Source organism: Entamoeba dispar, genomic scaffold (assembly GCF_000209125.1).
Source record: "Entamoeba dispar SAW760 scf_1105229459701 genomic scaffold, whole genome shotgun sequence".
Taxonomy (NCBI): Eukaryota; Evosea; order Mastigamoebida; family Endamoebidae; genus Entamoeba; species Entamoeba dispar.
Genome location: NW_001853824.1, coordinates 191970 through 205117, shown reverse-complemented (window position 1 = coordinate 205117; position 13148 = coordinate 191970). Strand labels below are relative to the sequence as shown.

Genomic DNA, 13148 nt, shown 5'->3' with positions numbered 1-13148 from the left:
AAGTTTAAAGGAGCTCGGAGGTATTGAAATAAAAAAAATGAATTTTATTATGGTTAATAACACTAACTAAAAAAAGTTAGTTATTATTGTTATGAGAAATCGTCAAATCATTCCAGTCACTCAATAAGGAAAAAAAAAGAAGAAAATAAAAAATAAAGTTTTGAACAAAATAAAATAGTGATTCTTTTATGAAAGATATAAAACCAAACAGTGGTTCCTTTTCAAAAGAAGCTGCTAAATTTAATTCATATGCTAAACAATTTAATAAAAAACACTCAAGTAATACAGTAACTTCTTTATTATGTGCACAGCGCTTAACATTACTTCTTTCTTCTACACAACCACCAACGATAATACCAACATTATATGAAATTTGGGATTCTTGTTTACTTATTGCATTAGAGATAGAAACAGATACTACACTATTGAATTTACTTATGACAGTTATCACTCATCCATTATTTTATGAAAATTTCTCAGCAGATACATCAAGTAATATGTATTCATTGTATCGTGATCATTTAAAACGAACTCTTGATTTTGTAATTAAAGGTTTGTCTCGAATGACATTCGACATTGTTCTACCATCTGCAATTTATAGAGGAACAGTGGATTCTCTTCATACAGAATTAGAAAAAAGAACTTGTTCGATTGATGCAGAAAGACCAGTGGTTGTTGCTCAGTCAAAGAAAAAAGTATCAATATTTTCACGATTTAAAAGAGGAAAAGATAAAGTATTAGTAATGAATGTCTCTGCTGAATTTGTTCCTTTTTCAGTCAAATTCTTTGCATTGGCATATTTTAGATTTCCATCATTCAGAGTTAAATTAACACAGTATTATACAAATTTATTTCAAATAAAAATTAATTATTCACCAAAAAAATCACTTCTGAAACATTTTCCAACATTACTTTGTTGGGATGAATTTGATCAAAAATTAAAACCAATGGAATTAGAAGTTGTTTGTTTCTAATATTTAATAAAATAACACTTTATAAAAACAAAATCTGATCAATAGGATTTATCGTTCTTAAAGAATGAAAAAGCGTTTTTTATAATGATTTTTAGAGAAGTTGTTTCTGTATTGGAAAAACATACAACAAATAAGTTTGTTATAATAATTTTTTGTTATTATAAATTTTTTTATAAAACAATAAATAGATATAACTAAGAAAATGTTATTCAATAATTAGAGTTTTACAATGGTCTATATTTAATGGATTTGATGTTCTTCTTGAAACATATTTAAAATATTATAATAGTTTAGATATTTCAGATCCATATATACATACTATAGATGGTGTAATTGTTACATCAGTTCATCCAAAGATGATTAATTTTTTTATGAGTTATGAAGTAAAACGAACAAATTTCTTTGATCCAGATGATGTTTTATGTTTGTTTTATAAATAAATAAAAAAATAACACAATAAACTAATAAAGAATAGCAACAATATCAGATCTTGAATTTTTTTTTGATAAATTAAGAAATAAAGTGTTATTATTAAAAAAAGAATTTGATATTAAATTGTTTTGTAATTTCATTGATAAAATTATCGAAAGTGAAAATGTAATTACTATTCAAAGAATACTAACATTATTATATTCATATGCCGACCTTTTTAGTAGTCGTACTAGGCAATACTTTTTTTTAGATTATCTTCTTGATAAACAATTTAGTTCATTAGCATATTTTTGGGAAGAAAATGTTATTAGTTTATTTGCTCAATTACTTTTATTTAAAGGAACATTTGCAAAAATTAAAAATATTGAAAATAATTCTTTAGATGAAGTTGAAAAAAAATTGTATGAAGTCCAAGAAAGTATTGATGGAATAACTCCATTACAATTAGACATTAGAATTATTAAAAAAGTAAGAAGAAGATTTGAAAAGGTAAGATTAGAAAAATTAACACATTCTCAAAAGAATTATATTAAATCAAGTAAACGATTGTATGAATACTTTACTGAAATATATAATGACTGGCAAAATTCAGGATCAGACGTTTTTCCAAATCTAGTTTTTGTTCATTCGATTAAAGAGAAAGATGAAGTTGATGTTGGAAATCTTTTCTGATTAATTTTATGTTTTTCGTTTTTTTTTTTAGTATTTTTTTTGTTATTCCTTTTTTTAATAAAAAAGTTAAAAATAAATTTAATAAAATAATAATTTATTTTATTATTTATATAGTTCTTTATAAAGTCGAAAAATCCAAAAGTCAAGAAAGAAATTTCTGTTTGGTTTAAATTATTTTTCAATAAAAATATTCTTGTAGTAAAAGAAAATTATTTTTTACTAATATATTTCTTATTTTAATTATAAATTTTTATATACTAAACGAAAATGAATAATCATATACGAAAATTCAATGGTTTTAGTTAGAGTATTTAATCTCATTTTTTAACTTAAAATTCATTAATGAATTTCTTACTTTTATTCATTGCTGTTGCATTTGCTCAAACATGTAATTCAAATAATGGTCAATTTGGATGTAATGGAAATGATATTGCTATGAAAGCATCTGCTGAAGAATCAAGATGGCAAACTCCACCAAGAGGAAGTGAAGATTGGATTGAAAGTTATCAAGGATATTCACATGTCGTTGCTTATGCTAGAATTCAATATAAAGATACTTCTAGAACTGCTGCTACTGTTACAGTTGTACCAACTGTTAACCCAAAATATAATATTAAAAAGATAACATATGAATATAATGGTGTTCCATCTGAATCAGAAGTTTATGAAGTTTCAAAATCTACTCTTCCAGAAGAAGATTTAAAGATTAGAGTTATTGTTCATATGGATGGAGGTGCTACAGAACATATTGATCTTGAACCACTTGACTTTGTTTGGAGTATCCCAGCTGCTAATTTAGCACCAAATTATAATAAAGGACAAAAAGGAGGAATTGTAGAAATGTTTGGATGGCCATTTGAAGATATTGGAAAAGAATGTGAATTTATGGGAAAAGCAGGATGGTTGGCTGTTAAAGTCTATCCACCACAAGATGGAGTTTTATCATTTGATCAACCACAAGATAATTTATTAAATCCATGGTATTGGATTTATCAACCAGTTGCATACAAATTAAATTCAAGAATGGGAACAAGACAACAATATAGAGAAATGGTAAAAGCATGTAGAAAACATAATGTATTAGTTTATAATGATATGGTATTAAATCATATGACTGGAGGAGGAAATGATGTATTAAATCATTGTAATGGTGGTAATTTCTGGGGACCAAAGATTTCATTCAGTAAATCACCATATTATACTATGGGATTCACATATGGAACTGATAAATATACTGGAAAAATTAATACTGCAGAATTCCCAGGAGCTGCTTATGGACCATTACATTTCCATTGTGAAAGATCACTTAATTCATGGAGTGATGGATTTATTATGAACGCAGGTTATTTGTCAGGATTACTTGATCTTGCAACAGAAAATGAATATGTTAGAGATAGAATTGCTACATGGATTGTCGAAAACCTTGGAGCAGGAGCTTCAGGAATTAGAATGGATGCTGCTAAACATATTAGACCGGATGATATTGCAGCAATCTTTGGAAAAGTTAAAACATATATGGGAGGTGCACTTCCAGATGATTTTATGGCATATTTAGAAGTTATTACAGGTGGTGAAGCTGATATGCTTGTTTGTAATTATAACAACTACCAATACACTAAATACTTAACTGAACAACTTAAAGCTAATGGATTAAGTGATGAAGATGTTAAAAAAATTAAAATTTGGCAATCATGGTATCCAAATGAATGGGGTAAATGTGAAGGAACTATTGAATGGGAAAGATTAGTTATTGAAAATGATGATCATGACCAACAAAAACCAGGATCATCATCAAGAGATATGCACGATCAAGGGTCTGTATTAGTTAAAGAAAAGAATGTTGATAGACATAGACAATTTGAAGTTCAACTATTCTCAAGAACTGATAGAAATTGGACACATCGTTTATTATTGTCATCTTATACTTTAGTAGATGGAGCCAATGGTAATGACGGATTCCCAGATGGATTATCTGATTGTTCATTATGTACTGGCCAATGGTGTGGATCATGTAAATCAATTCCAAAAAGACAGGCATATGTTGCTGATGCCGGAGGATATACTGTTGAAGGATGGAGAGGATCTGATTATACAAGAACACATAGAGATACTGCTATTATCAACGCTATGAGAGGATGGATGGGACTTGGTTCTATTTCAGCCAAAGAATTAGGAATTAAAGAAGATAATTAAGGGCTAATTCATTCTTCATTGTTTGTTTAAATTTTTATTTTGTTTTTACATAAATATTTAACTAATATAATTTGTGGAGGTTATAAAGAAAACCTTTTTGTTCTTGTTCATTTGTTCTAATTAATTTCGTTCTTACTTTACATAAACTATTTAATGACTCTATATTTCCATCACAAAGAGTTTGTAATCAGATAATGATTATTTATTAATTAAAATTAACAAGTATAAAGAAGAAAAAGAAAGTAATAAAGATCCTTGAAGGTCAAATGAAGACCTTGAGTCAGTTTCAATGTATTATTATTTTGTATTTAATAAATCACCAATTTTTAGTTTTTTCTTTTTCAATTACATCAATTATACTTATCCAAACAAGTAATAAATAAACTCAGTAATCATAAGACGTCCAATAGTCAATCCTTAAAATAATATCTCAAAAGAACAAGTAATAAACTTTAATCCATCTAATAACTATGGAAATTAAGGATATTTATTTATCAAAAAAATTTTTGAAAAATAAAAAACCAATAAATATTAGTTTTTTATTTATAGAAGAAATAAATATAAACAAAATAAATAACAAAAAATAAAATCAGTCATCAAATTTGATGGATTGAACGGCATAAGGATCAATCTTACCTTTAAAGTCTGTTCTCTTTAATTTGGTTTTGGACTTTTGAAATCCTTTTCCTTTGGTCTCATGAAGAGTACGTGCAGCATTAGGAATCTTCTCTACATCTCCATATGCAGCAGCAGCTTTTCTTTCAACGTTATTTCTATCAATTTTTTCTCCATTACAACTATAGTCTCCAAATTTACCACCTTTCCAACCATTGTTAGTTTGTTTCTTTACTTTTTTTTCTAAACCTTTCATTTGAAACTCTTTTGTTTGTTGTTTTAATTCAGTATGTTTTTCTTTTTCTTCACTAGTCTTTTCTTCATTCTCTTCATCGACTTGTTTTTTAGCTTTTTTTTCAGCCCTTTTTTGTTTCTTAAGAGCTTTTTTTTCTTCTTTACTTAACTTTTTATGTCCTTCATCTTTCTTTGCTTCTTTTTTCTCTTTCTTCTCATCACTTTCACCCTTGAATTTTTTGATAGCTTTTGTATCTTCTTTTGTCTCCTCTTCTTCATTTTCTTTGACACTAACTTCTTCTTTCTCAACTTCTTCCTTTTCTTCCTCAGCTATTTTAGTTTCTTTCTTTTTAGATTTCTTTTCTTTTGTTTCTTCTGTTTTTGGTTTTTTAATTATCTTTTCAGTGTTGTCTTCATTGCTTGCCTCTTGCTTCTTTTCTTTTTGAAGTTTGTTCATTTTTTCTTCAATCAACTCGTCAATGTCAATAGATGTTTCTCCTTTAATTTCAATTTTCTTTTCTTTTAAAAAAGATTTTGCTGTTTTCTTAAGTCCATTTTTAATTAAATAAGCATACACTGCTTGAGCTGATTCCTCGTTCATTTCAATAATACAATCAAATGTCCCTCAAAGTTTTTTTTTTAGGGTTAATTCAAATAAAATATAATATTATTAAATTTATAATAAATAATATTATTTACATTACTATTTTATTTAGTATAGAAAGCATTCTTTTCATTACAAAGACTCAATTAAATTCAACCACTTATCTCTATTAGACTCTGAACATGCAATAAAATGAAGTTTGATATCATTTTGAATTAATAAAAATGCGTTGTGAACTTCACCATCACTAACAACCAAACCTGTAACTGGTGGATTTAGTTCAATTCTTATTTCTTCATTAATAACTAATGACATAAGATCTTTTTTAGTCCATTCTATCGAAGAGGTAAACTTTCTCATAACCCACCCATCATCTACAGGAATATCGTTAACTTTTTTGATAACTGTAATAAGAAGCATATCACTCATTAAGAAACATAACCTTGGTCCTTTTTTTGGAAATTCTTCATTAATAGGAATCAATAATCCGTAATACAACAACTTTCTTCTTTTTTGAACTAACGCTCCAGTAGATTTTCGTAAAATCATTTCAACCATTGATAAATCATCTGAAGAAGCTGCTGTTTGAAGTAATGACAAAGACGATTTGTATATCGTTTTTAATGCTTCGTAACAATCATTTAATGCAGAATAATCATTATTAATTGGGGCTGATTGTTTAATTGTTGTTGCAAAGAATTTAACATATTCTTCTAACCTTGCAATTGGGAAATGAAGGTAAGCTGCTGGTGATTGTGGTAATGGTGGAGTAAAATTTTGATTTGATCCATTAGACATGGAAGCATCTCTTTGAGCTTGTATATAAGAGGATACACATAGTACAACTTGTTTATTTAAATCAAGATTCTCTTGGATATCAGGGAATGTTTTGGTCATTGTTTGATAATTAGAGAAATACTCAGTATATACATTAAAACTATCCAAATATTTTTTCATTAATTCACCAATTGGAAGTGTTCTTTCTCTTGACATAGATTCTTCTAATCCATTAACAATATTTCTACTTAATGTTATTAAAGGAGTTAGCACACTACTAATTTGTTCTCCGAGTTTTTTATACGTAGTTGTTCCTAATAAAGCTTTTACATAAATTTCATTAAATTCTACTAACCCCTGAAAATAATGAAATTCATCATTAGCAAATTGATTGATTGAGAGTGCCATTTCAGCTGATTCAATTTTAATTTCTAAGGGAGTCATATCTGCTGATTTACGTCTAGTACTATATTTAAATTTAGTTTTACTACATAATGATTTCCTTAATGTAGCATTTTGAGTTTTTGGAATATGAATTTTAACAATTCCATAAATACCTAATGCCATTGCTTCTCTTGTTTCTTTTGATTTATTATCAATTAGCTTTGTTAATACTTCAATAAATTGATCAACTTCTTCTTCACTTAATGTTTTCTTTGATTTAATTTCAGTGAATACAGTTTGAGTTTTTAAAAGATCAGCTAGTCTAATATTTTCTAATCTTGCTTCTTCAAGTCCTTCTTTTAGAATATTTATTTCTTGCATTTGAGTAAAGTTTTCTTTTAATAAGTTTCTTACTTGATTTGATAAAGTATCCTCACCTTCTTTTGGATCCAATGATGCTTTTCTTTCTCTTGACATAAGTATCATCATTCTAGGAGAAGACATTGTTGGAGTAAGAGGTTTATTTCCACGACTTCTTGGGGAAGCTAATGTACTGAGATTACATAAATCCATAGAGTGTACACGAGTAATATTTTCTGGTGATTTAATAACTTTTTCTGCTTCTTCCATTCTAATTTTTAAGACCTTTTCATCTATTTCTAATTGTTTCTTTTTTCCTTCAACTGATTGTTCTTTAGTTTCAATTGTTTTAATTCTTTCATCAAGTATTTTTTGTTGTTCTTTGATTTGTAATTGTAATTCTTTTAATTCTTTTTTTTTCGTATCTAACATTTGTTCTACTTCTTTTAGTTTTTGTTCTTTTTTATCGTATTGAATATCACAAAGCATAACTTCTGCTTCACGTGATCGAACATTTGATTCTTGATCTAAAAGTTTTTTTTCTTTATCCATTAATTCATTTTCTTTTTTTTTTAACTTTTCTTCTTTTTCTTTTATCATCGAATTCATTACTTCAAAATTTTTAATTTTTTCTTTCCATTCTTCGAACTCTTTATATTCTTCATTACTTATTTCTGTAAGTCTTGGACTTTGTGATAAAGTGTTATCATTTAAGTCTTCTCCAAAAAATTGGGTTAAGGCTTTATTATCTTTTTGTTCATCTTCTGTAAGAAGTTCATCTTTACTAGTCATTTGCCATAATTTTTTAACTTGATGTAACTTTGCTATAAAATCCATAACACTAAATGGAGAAGTTTCTTGAAAAATTTCTTTCCAAATCCATACTTGTAATTCATGTGGCTAAAGACTATATAAATATTTATATGTAAACTGAAGACTTAAAAGAGACAAACTGTTTTAAATGGACGGTTTGGAACATATTTAATTGTTTTTAAATACTCTTTTTCTATATTTATCCAATAGTCAAATGCCTGTTTTGTGTTCATGACTTCAGTCATTGTTAATATAGGAACTAATTAGATCCTGTTTAGAATAAAGAATATAACCAACGTGGATGACTGTTCATTAGCAAAAATTAAAAAAAGTATTTCCTAAAAAAAGGATATGTATTATTATTTTTGTTTCTCTTTAAAAAAATATTTAATAAGAACTTAAAAAATAATAATAAGAGATGGTCTTTCTTCTATTTATTATTATTCTTATTCAAATATCTTTCACTTATTGTTATGCAGAGTTCTGTAATATTCCTACTTTTTCTTTAAAACCTTTAAATAACTCAACACTTAATAAAATTATAATTATATCAAGACATGGTGATAGAAATAGTATTCTTGCAAATGTTAATCAAACAAAATGTAATGGAGGAGAATGTGTTATTGGTGAATTAACTGATATAGGAAAAAAACAAATGAATAATTTAGGAATTGCTATAAACCAATTATTAAAGGAATATGGAATCGGTAATATTACTCTTGAAAATATAAAAGTACAGAGTACACAATGTAGTAGAACAATTAATTCAGCAAAAGCACTAATAGAAGGATTATTAAATCAAAAAGTAGATAATGAGTTAATAGATACAACAAATAGTCAATACCTTGCAGCCCATTATATTACTGATAATAAAACAGTTACAGAACGAAATAAAAGATTAAAATTACTTGAAGATACTATGAATGATAATATAAAACAATTAATCTTTAAATTTAAAAGACTATTTAAAGGAGAATTTAAAGAAACAGATTTGATCACATCATTTATTTATGTCTATGATTATTTACAAGTCTTACATTGTTCTAATCTTCCATTTCCATCAAATGAAAAAGAACAAATTACTATGGAAGATGTAATTTCTTCTGAAATGTATTTAGGTTACATGGCAGGTTATTTATTAGATTCTCAAGTATCATCATTGTCAACAAAATATTTAAGAGATGAAATTGTTTCCTTTTTAGATGGAACTTCAACCTGTAAAGAAACAAATTGCTCAACTCCTTCCTTACCTATCATAGAACTCATTTCTGGTCATGATGATACATTATATACTTTAATGGTTTCTCTTCATCAACAAGATATACAACTACCTCCATATAGTTCTCATATTTTTATAGAAAAAATTCAAATAGGGATTGATTACTTTGTCAGGGTATCATATAATTCTCAAATATTAAGGATATGTAATAGTCAAGTAAAACTTTGTCCATTCCAAGAGTTTAAAGATTGGTTGAAATGATTGAAGTTTTTTTAGTTTTTAAGATTTTTATCTGTTTCATCTCTTTATCTTCAAATTTATTTATTTTATTATTAAATGAATTATATCACTGGAAACACTCGTATTGAAGATGAACGTTTAAAACAATATTTTAGTGGTAAAGGGTGTGAGTTATTAATTAAAAACCATATTACAACTGGTTTGTTGTATCATTAAATTATTAATATTATTCTATTAATTGGTTAGTTAATGATTTTATTAAAGCACCTTTATCAAAGTTCGAAGGGATTATCACTGACCTTGAGCAAGTTAAAAAATTACAACTTAAATTATCCCTCCAATTAATTTCTAGAAGTTATACTCTCAAAGATTGGAAAGATTCTATTACTGTACATCCTATTACAACAGGAATTAGTGCGTTTGTATGACTTTTATAATTTTAGAAGATTATGAGTAATAAACTAGAATTGATAATGTATTACCTGATAATGGACTAGTTCAAGGAAGATTTTATGATTTTATTGGAAATATTGATGGACCAATCAACCATGTAATAATAACTATTGTATGTTCTTTTTTAGTTTCAACAAATGGGGATGTGCTTTGGATTGATACTCTTTCGCACCCTGATTTTGATATTGTTTTTGATGTCTTGAATAATCAATTTGGATGTACTGAAACAGATATAATTAATATTTATTTCACTCGTATTCATGTAATTACTATTCAATCATTTTATAAATTAGATAAATTATTTGAAAGTATTATTGTTTGTTTATTATTTAAATTACATAAATTAAATTTATTAGAATACTCTTATCAATTTTAGAAAGAAACAAAAAGTCAAATGATTATTATTAATTCATTATCTCAATTAATTCAAGGTAATTTATTGATATCATCCCCTTTATATCAAAAAACAGTCCAATTCTTAAATCGTGTTTGTGCCATTGCATTCTCTCAACAACTTATTATCTTAGTTTGTTTAATTCTTTTTTAATTTTTAGATATTTATCTTAGTAGAATATTACATTCCAACAAATAGTACTTTATGAAAACCAATCACCTCATTTGGTTGAAACAATCTTGAAAAATGGATATCCATCATTTCCTACAATGAGAATTGCAATTATGTCTCAAGATAATCAAGTTAGTGCTTTACTTATAAAACCTCAATTATTATTTAAAGAAGGTATTAACGAATAAAATATAAGTAAAGAAAAAACAGAAGTTAATTTGTTGTATTACTAAAATTAAAATATAATTTTTGTATTTTATAGTAGATTTTTTGTTTATATTTTTTTATTTTAGTATATTAAATAAATTAATATAGAAAAATTAAATTTTATTGAAAATTAAAATTTATATTTAATAATGAAATTATTTGAAATTAATTATAGATAAGAGTTATTATAAAATTTCAATTGAAAAGAGAATTTTTTTAATAAACAAAGAATAATAAAATAATAAAACAAATATTATTAAATAGTTCAAAACTTGAATAATTCTTTTTAACAATAATTTACTTAAACCTCGTCATCCTTTTTTAAATAAAGAAGACAAATTTGTAATTTATTATTTAAAAGTTTGTTTTATTTTTAGAGAAAATAATTTTTTGTTTGAAAAAAAACGTTATTTCAGTAGAAATAAAGAAAGTTGAAAAAACTAACTTTCTCACTTCTCAAAATGATGAAAACTAATCATAGGTAATTCATAATTGATTTATTTATCTTTAAAGAAAATAATTTTTTACTAGGTAATTCATAATGACTTATTTTTATACTATTTGAAGTAAAAGATGGATGGAAGTAAGATATAGTTTGAAAAAACTATAATTATTTTATTATTTTACTTTATTTTTCTTTATATAATTTTATCTTATTATTTTTTTTATTAATAGATTTATTTTTTATATTTAGGTATTTTGTTATTTATTTTATTAATTGTTATTTTGAATGATATTGAAATATTTCATTATCATTAAGTCTTATCATTATTTATTTTTATTCTTGTCTTCATGATTCTATTCATTAAACTAAAAAATTCTTGTTTTAAAGAGTCATTTAATAAATTAATATTGATTTTATCATTCAATTGTATTATATTTAATTTAAATGAAATATTTTTAATTATTCATTCATTAATAAGTTATTTAAATGTTGTAATGAATGATCAAATATATTATATATAAATGAATTAATTATTGAATTAATTATCATTAATATTCAATATAACACATTGAAATATATTGAATATTATTAAAAGAGAATAATATAAATAAAACATTATAAATGAAAATAAATAAAGAAATTGATTTAGATTTAGTGAATTTAATAAACATATTAATTCTAAATTATCATTTATTATTTCATTAATAAATGAATTATTAAATATTAAACAGGATTTTAACATCATTAATAAATGATTTGATTATCATTAATTTCATTTCTTATTTTACATATTTTATTATTAAAAATAGATGATACACAATAGATATTAAATATAATGAAATTGTTACTATTTATATTATTTTATCATCATTTTATACTGATGTTTAATATAAACTATTATTTGATGTTAATGAAATATGTTTCAATGAATGAATTGATAAAAGTAAATAAAAGTATATTTATTTGAATGTATAGAAGTTACAAAACAATGAACAACATTATATCAAGAAGTATGATGATTTGTATTTATATTGATGAGACTTTTATTTATTTTGATTTTTCAATATATTATAAAATATTTGATAAATCAATTCTCTCAGAATATCATAAGTTATCAATATATTACATTTCTAAATGAACAATATTCACAATAATAAATATATTGTGTTAAATGATGTTAAATAAAATTATTTAATACAGTATTAAAAAATAAATTAATTTTGACTATAATAATAATCAATGACAGTAATAACTTTAAATAATGTATTGATATTTCAATATTTATTTATCATAATATCATTATTAATTATTATATCATACACATTTCATATTGTTTAACAAATTGATTTAATATTATTTAATCAATTGAAAAATCAAAACAGAATGAATAATATTATTTAATTAATGAAATATTATCTCATCAATCATTCAAAATATAAATTATTATGATTATGAGGTGTATCAAATAGATTTGAATATCATTGAAATAATAATTATAATTTAATTAATATGATTATCAAATTATTTATTATATCTCATTTCAATAAATAATAAACAATAAGAAAACAAAGAGAACCAATAACTAATTATATAAAAAACAACATAAAAACAATATATTCAAATACTATTCATATATTAATTAAATGCTATTTAATTAAATTATATTATCATAATGTATAAGAAGAAAGATGAGAGAGCAATTACTGAATTATGACATGCAATAAGAACAAATAATGAAGATAAAAGAAGTATTAACATCTCATATTTTCATTAATTAAAACAAAATAACCAAGAAAATGATTTACTTTACATTTATGAAACAGATTAAATGAAATTCTAAATGAATAATAATTAACTTATAAAATTAATATACAAATTAATATAAAAAGAATAAAAGAATAAGAATAAAAGAAAGAATATAAACATTTCTTTTTATTTTTAATTGAAAAAAAGAATATAGT

At 24.3% G+C, this 13148-nt stretch overlaps 6 protein-coding genes across 6 annotated transcripts, besides 31 other annotated features; 4 read left to right on the top strand and 2 right to left on the bottom strand.

Annotated features, from left to right (window-relative positions):
- Window positions 1-188: 188 nt before the first annotated feature.
- EDI_093110 (uncharacterized protein) lies at window positions 189-2078 on the top strand (the record flags this gene model as incomplete). The annotated part of the gene is made up of 4 exons (XM_001736218.1): window positions 189-962; window positions 1020-1108; window positions 1195-1397; window positions 1450-2078. The coding sequence occupies 4 exons, from the start codon at window positions 189-191 to the stop codon at window positions 2076-2078; spliced, it is 1695 nt and encodes a 564-aa protein (XP_001736270.1).
- Window positions 837-873: a sequence feature (AT_rich).
- Window positions 1114-1161: a sequence feature (AT_rich).
- Window positions 1403-1426: a sequence feature (AT_rich).
- Window positions 1468-1531: a sequence feature (AT_rich).
- Window positions 2079-2082: 4 nt separating the features above from the next.
- Window positions 2083-2134: a microsatellite.
- Window positions 2135-2191: a sequence feature (AT_rich).
- A 52-nt stretch (window positions 2192-2243) lies between these two features.
- Window positions 2244-2335: a sequence feature (AT_rich).
- An 85-nt stretch (window positions 2336-2420) lies between these two features.
- EDI_093100 (alpha-amylase, putative) lies at window positions 2421-4271 on the top strand (the record flags this gene model as incomplete). Its single annotated transcript, XM_001736217.1, has 1 exon — window positions 2421-4271. One exon carries the CDS (start codon window positions 2421-2423, stop codon window positions 4269-4271), a length of 1851 nt encoding a protein of 616 aa, XP_001736269.1.
- Window positions 4272-4296: 25 nt separating this feature from the next.
- Window positions 4297-4344: a sequence feature (AT_rich).
- Window positions 4345-4468: 124 nt separating this feature from the next.
- Window positions 4469-4490: a sequence feature (AT_rich).
- A 264-nt stretch (window positions 4491-4754) lies between these two features.
- Window positions 4755-4861: a sequence feature (AT_rich).
- Window positions 4861-5721, bottom strand: EDI_093090 (FK506-binding protein, putative; the record flags this gene model as incomplete). Its single annotated transcript, XM_001736216.1, has 1 exon — window positions 4861-5721. The coding sequence occupies one exon, from the start codon at window positions 5719-5721 to the stop codon at window positions 4861-4863; it is 861 nt and encodes a 286-aa protein (XP_001736268.1).
- Window positions 5179-5345: a microsatellite.
- Window positions 5268-5448: a microsatellite.
- Window positions 5375-5563: a microsatellite.
- A 51-nt stretch (window positions 5722-5772) lies between the features above and the next one.
- Window positions 5773-5835: a sequence feature (AT_rich).
- A 21-nt stretch (window positions 5836-5856) lies between these two features.
- On the bottom strand, window positions 5857-8082 carry EDI_093080 (uncharacterized protein; the record flags this gene model as incomplete). Its single annotated transcript, XM_001736215.1, has 1 exon — window positions 5857-8082. One exon carries the CDS (start codon window positions 8080-8082, stop codon window positions 5857-5859), a length of 2226 nt encoding a protein of 741 aa, XP_001736267.1.
- Window positions 7780-7840: a microsatellite.
- Window positions 8083-8432: 350 nt separating the features above from the next.
- Window positions 8433-8473: a sequence feature (AT_rich).
- Window positions 8474-8476: 3 nt separating this feature from the next.
- On the top strand, window positions 8477-9538 carry EDI_093070 (uncharacterized protein; the record flags this gene model as incomplete). The annotated part of the gene is made up of 1 exon (XM_001736214.1): window positions 8477-9538. One exon carries the CDS (start codon window positions 8477-8479, stop codon window positions 9536-9538), a length of 1062 nt encoding a protein of 353 aa, XP_001736266.1.
- Window positions 8589-8609: a sequence feature (AT_rich).
- A 52-nt stretch (window positions 9539-9590) lies between the features above and the next one.
- Window positions 9591-9624: a sequence feature (AT_rich).
- EDI_093060 (uncharacterized protein) lies at window positions 9614-10723 on the top strand (the record flags this gene model as incomplete). The annotated part of the gene is made up of 5 exons (XM_001736213.1): window positions 9614-9716; window positions 9764-9935; window positions 9983-10286; window positions 10347-10496; window positions 10541-10723. 5 exons carry the CDS (start codon window positions 9614-9616, stop codon window positions 10721-10723), a joined length of 912 nt encoding a protein of 303 aa, XP_001736265.1.
- Window positions 9729-9757: a sequence feature (AT_rich).
- Window positions 10250-10325: a sequence feature (AT_rich).
- A 42-nt stretch (window positions 10724-10765) lies between the features above and the next one.
- Window positions 10766-11005: a sequence feature (AT_rich).
- Window positions 11006-11133: 128 nt separating this feature from the next.
- Window positions 11134-11245: a repeat region.
- A 107-nt stretch (window positions 11246-11352) lies between these two features.
- Window positions 11353-11412: a microsatellite.
- Window positions 11413-11417: 5 nt separating this feature from the next.
- Window positions 11418-11470: a sequence feature (AT_rich).
- A 98-nt stretch (window positions 11471-11568) lies between these two features.
- Window positions 11569-11740: a microsatellite.
- An 18-nt stretch (window positions 11741-11758) lies between these two features.
- Window positions 11759-12052: a sequence feature (AT_rich).
- Window positions 12053-12228: 176 nt separating this feature from the next.
- Window positions 12229-12268: a sequence feature (AT_rich).
- Window positions 12269-12364: 96 nt separating this feature from the next.
- Window positions 12365-12603: a sequence feature (AT_rich).
- Window positions 12604-12671: 68 nt separating this feature from the next.
- Window positions 12672-12855: a sequence feature (AT_rich).
- A 158-nt stretch (window positions 12856-13013) lies between these two features.
- Window positions 13014-13112: a microsatellite.
- Window positions 13113-13116: 4 nt separating this feature from the next.
- Window positions 13117-13148: part of a sequence feature (AT_rich) that runs on past the window's edge.